At 37.7% G+C, this 5,206-nt stretch overlaps 1 protein-coding gene across 1 annotated transcript; it reads right to left on the bottom strand.

The window, feature by feature from the left end:
• Positions 1–4,017: 4,017 nt before the first annotated feature.
• On the bottom strand, positions 4,018–4,296 carry LOC105941596 (HIG1 domain family member 1A, mitochondrial-like). The gene has a single exon (XM_058672968.1). It carries the CDS (start codon positions 4,294–4,296, stop codon positions 4,018–4,020), a length of 279 nt encoding a protein of 92 aa, XP_058528951.1.
• Between the last annotated feature and the right edge of the window lie 910 nt (positions 4,297–5,206).

The following is a 5,206-nucleotide window of genomic DNA, read 5'->3' as shown; positions in this document are numbered from 1 at the left end:
TCCTCTCTGTACATCTGCCTTTCCAATAAAAATTAACCTTAAAAAGAAGATTAGAAAAAAGAAAATACAGCATCACACCCGAGCAAAACACAACAAATAGGCAATTATTTCTGAACAATCCAACCTCATCACAATGTTTAATTGCATTGATATACGGATATAAGCAATTTCAGAAAGAATAAGTGTGTAATTGTACAATGCTAATTTTCTCACTATGCCTCTTTATCTCTAGCTGTGAGCCCAGAGTTTTCCAGAGAAGACAATTGAGAAAGATTTTGCCTTATATAATTCTAAACTCAGATGCCCTAAAACATTTCTGTATGCAAACGCTTAGTTGTATAAAGAAGCAAGCAGGCCAGCTACAATCTGTTAACGTGACTTCACTTTAAACTACACTGGACTCATTTAGGTTCCAACAGGTAGATAACTCTGAGAGGACAAAACAGTTTCTTAAGGGAACGTTTCACAGATCTAATACCTTCAGGGATGTGCTGAATGACTTCTCACTATCCCACAGAGCACCTTTTGGGCAGGTGAAGTTCAAAGCAGTTTTATTCATAGATATATACAGAGAAACTCTGTTTGCTAGAAAAAATCCTAACATCTCTCAGGAAGAAATAAAGTAAAAACAAAAAGGTGTTCAAAGGAGTGGGCATTTGGTCCAGCAGTGAAGACATGCATGTCCTGTGTCAGAGTGTCTGGGTCTCTCTGCGGGTTCTGGCTCCTAACACCAGTGTCCTGCCAGTGGAGATCCTGTCAGAAGCAGCAGGGATAGCAAAAGTGAGCGGGTTTCTGCCACCCACATGAAGACCTGGACTGTCCTCCTCCTGTGCTCTGGGCCTAGCCCAGATGTTGATATTGCAGGTGTTAGGGACATGACCCACGAGACAGGAGCCCTTTCTTGTCTATGTGAATCTCTCAATTAGCAAGAAGGTAGAGGAACTGGAATTCTCATGTAATTCTGATAGCAATGTAAAACGGCACAATAATTTGTCAGTTGACTAAAAAGTTAAACTTGTACCAATTTTATGATATGAATATTCTATTCCTAGGAATGTAGCAAAGAAAAACTAATTCGGAGGCTGAAAGAAAGACATCTGTACAAATGCTCAAAGCAACTCTTTCAAAAGCAACTTTTTTTTTCCTAAAATAGCTAAAGCTAGAAATCAAATGAATGAACAAATTTTAGCATGCTCATGAAATAAAATGCCACTGAGACATGAAAGGGAAAAATTATTGATGCATGCAACATGGAAACATTTCAAAATCATTGTACATGTGAAGGTTGTTGCATTAAAAAGAATGCTAGGACTGGTGCTGTTGCATGGCAGATAAAATCCTTGCCTGCACTCCTGGCATCTCATACAAGCACCAGTTCAATTCCTGGCTACTCCATTTTCTATCCAGCTTCCTGCTAATGTGCCTTGGAGAACATTAGAGGAAGGCCCAACTTCCTGGGACCCTTATTGATGATAGAGACTTGGAAGAAACTCCAAGCTGCTGGCTTTGGACTGATCTAGCTCCAGCCATTGCAGCCATTTGCGGAATGAACAAATGGATGAAAGGTCTCCATATCTCTCTCTCTGTGTGTCTCTCTCTACTTCTGCCTTTTAAATAAATAATTAATCTTTGAAAATTGATAATATGTTTTTATTTATGCAAAACTGTAGAAAATGCACACCACTGATCTACAGTAACAGAGAGCAGACCACACATGTCGGGGAAGAAGCAGAGAGAAAAATCAATTATAAATAAACAATAAGGAACCTTAGTAGGTGATGAATATGTTTGCTGTCTAGATGCAGTGATGTTTCCATGTGTGTCTTCATATGTCAAATCTGAATTGTCTACTTTAAATATGTGGAGTTTCTTGTGCTTATACATTACATATAAAGGTGAAACATGAGAGTATGGGCATACACCATCACTGTGCTCAGCACAGACTAGATTCTGATCAAGTAAATGCAAATGAACTTTGGAGCAGTGTTCTGTAAGTGCTAGAATACAAATGCATTTGGATTAAATTGTATCTCTCAGGTTTATTTACCTATGTTGCGTTGTTCCTCCCTTAGGGAACAACAGTATGCAGCTGGAAAAACCAGACGCTACATCCAGTATTACTTCTAAGAGACATTCTTCATCCACCAATGTTTTACATGTATGAAAATGGTGTACTGTATACTTTAACAAGCCCCATACTTTGTATTGGAGAGTACAATAATGTAAATCCTAAAAGCACCACTATTTTAGCATAATAAAAGAAAGTTCAAAGAGCTCCTATATAGACTACTCCAGATAACTTTGCTTCTTTGATACCTGTAGCTTATTATAATTTTTTTAAAGAAATTCAAGGTCATTATCATTGTATTGTACAAAATAAGTGCTTTGATTAACATAGCTATATAGTTTTATTTAATGTTTAAAAAAAAACCTGTGGAGACAGTGATCTTGTCTTTAAAATATAATAGTCCTTTCAATATAACGTTTTAGATGAAAGACATTGCCTTTAATATCTGTTGGGATGGAAATGTCCAGACTTTTCAAATCTCCTTATTATATGTTTCCTTTTTTGTTTGCATAGGGAACAATGTTTATAGTTGTGTGTACAGTGGGGGTCTACAACAAGAAGTGTATATTTTCAAACAATTTTTTAATGATTTAACAGTTTGTGTAAATCATTTCCAGGCTTCTGCAGCTGTAGATTCTCACTGTGAATCCCTTGCTTGCTCATGCATAAGTGTATCTGCAATACCAAACATACAGGTTTAGTACTCTTGCCTGTTAGTGATTGTTTCACATGTGTAACGCTTTGGTGAGATGTTCAATGGTGGACGAGTAATTTTAATCATGTGTAATTGGTCACAAGCCCTAATTTGCAGTAATTATTGCTGTTTTATTTAACAATGCCTTGTTGCTTTGTATGCATTAATGTTTGGATGTAAAGATTGTGTGTCTATCCAACAGGGAGCCAGAGTATTTAAATTGACCAACCTGATGTTACAACTACTTTGAGGTGGCCAAATGTAAACTAAAAGCCTTAATTAAAGTGGTGCAACTTTGTATAACTTAGCATCAGTAGTTCAATAAATTTGGATTGCCATGCAAAAAAAAAAATTTTCAATGTGTTCATTTACTTTAATAACAATATGTATATAATATATAGATCAGACTGTCACCATAGAATTTAAGTTCAGGTTAGACAAGAGTATTTTACAAGTGTAATAATATATTCTGTATACAAAGTCTGACCAACCAGCTTGCTCACAGATTATTAATCACTTCCACTAAAGATAATTTAATATTTATAACTCTTGCACAGAACACACCATACACATTTAAAAATGTTAATTTACCCTCGTCTTCAGCAGTTAGAATACAAGCTTCAATTTCAAGATGTCATTTAGAAATTATTCTATTATAGCAGCAGCAAGAATATAACTCTGCAGTTATAAAAGAGCTAAGCTGGAATCCATAATTAAATTAGTCTGTTTATAGATGTGATTCTGAACTATGCTACCACACAGCTATCTTAAAAGCTTTTGTTTTACACATACACACATGCGGCTGAGGGAGAGTTTACAAGTTATATTTCATGAACTTTTAAAAAAGTTCTTCAAGAGAAAACCAGCCCCCACAAAATGAAATACTCAACTAATCTATGAGTTAGGCAGAAAAAAAGAGAATTAACTGGGGGTAACTAGACTTTTAAAATGCAAAAATGTGATCATCTGAAGCAAACTGGGAGTACCTTCAAAGATGGCCTGTTGTGTTCTTTAGGACTAAGTTTTGTCTTTAGGACAAGAATTTAAGAAGCAGGAAACTAAAATGTGACATGTTACTCACTTGGCTCTCTTCGATCACTAGTTATGTCAATAGGTGAAGAGGCCAATATTCAAGATACCATGCGTTATTATTCAAACCCACTCAGATTATTTGTTGTCAACATACATGTAACCTCAATATGAAGTGTCTAGAAAAAAAAGCATCTCCAACCCAGCCAAGCTAGCATCTCTTCTTCTAAGGCTTACGTTTCACCCAAAACTCCCGATATGTGGAATAGGCCATAGCAACAGCCACTGATCCTGCAACAAAGCCTTGAGCCGCCATGGGCATGTGCAGGTGAAGGGAAATTTTTGTATTTCCTCTGCTTTTTGATCTGTAGCGCCCATATGCAACAACTGCTGCAAAACCAGCTATTATAATGGGGACAAATGGTGTCTCTTTAGCTTTTTGGATAAGCTTGGATCCCTGATCTGCATCATACGAAGGACGAGAAACATCCCTATCGATTGACATGGATTGCTTGAAGAATCTTCAGACAGTAACAACCTCCACATCCATACCAACCAGCTTCTGGCTGGGGTGGGGCGGGTGCCTTGTTTTCACTTCCTGTTGCTAACAGCTTTTCATTTCCCCCTGAGGAATATATTTTCCTGATTCCCATTCCGCCAGCCTCTGCACTGTAGGAGGTGGGGAAAGCATGTGATTCAGACTGGCCTGAAGAGGATGTTTAGGCAGAATGATGGTTAAGAGACAAAGTGAAGCTGGCCTGGGTCAGTGAGATTGGACCCAGGAGCCTTGGACTACAGCTGTCATTCAGACTCTGGAGAATAACTGACTTAGCATACCAAGAATGTAAGCACGGAATACAGACAGCTCCTTGGCCTTGCCAAATGAAGCCCTGCCTAAAGACACAGAGAGATGATGTGACGTCAGGTGAGCCCATAAGCTCAGAAGAATCGGAAGAATTATTTTTGTGAAAAAGAAGATCTGCCTTTTCTCAAGTACACCCCATTGGGATTTTTTTGTCATTTGCCATCATCTGTCTCTTCTCCCCCAAAATGGCCTGGTGACATCCACAGGAAAGCAGTATTTGGTAGTGTGTCCATTAGTGAAAGATCGCTGGAAAGTTGAAATGCTGGCTGTCTGAAACTCACCAGCTGACTTCTACATTACAAATGCTGATGTGTGAACAGACAGTTTGACAAGCCAGAGGATGCTTCTTGGTATTACTTCCTTTGCTAAACTATCTGGAGATAATCTTAGACAAGATGAGCACAAAAATCGAACTAACTCATTAGCGGTATGATTTCGGGTAAGTTGCTTAACAGCAGTCTTGGTTTCCTCATTCTATTCACTTCTTATTTTCAAAATGCTTGTTCTCAGTTGTTGATTGCCAATTTTTTAAAGATTTATTTTTATTGGA

The sequence above is a fragment of the Ochotona princeps genome, chromosome 14 (genome assembly GCF_030435755.1).
Source record: "Ochotona princeps isolate mOchPri1 chromosome 14, mOchPri1.hap1, whole genome shotgun sequence".
Taxonomy (NCBI): Eukaryota; Metazoa; Chordata; class Mammalia; order Lagomorpha; family Ochotonidae; genus Ochotona; species Ochotona princeps.
The sequence above is the reverse complement of the archived record's forward strand: the minus strand, read 5'-3'. Positions and strand labels throughout refer to the sequence as shown.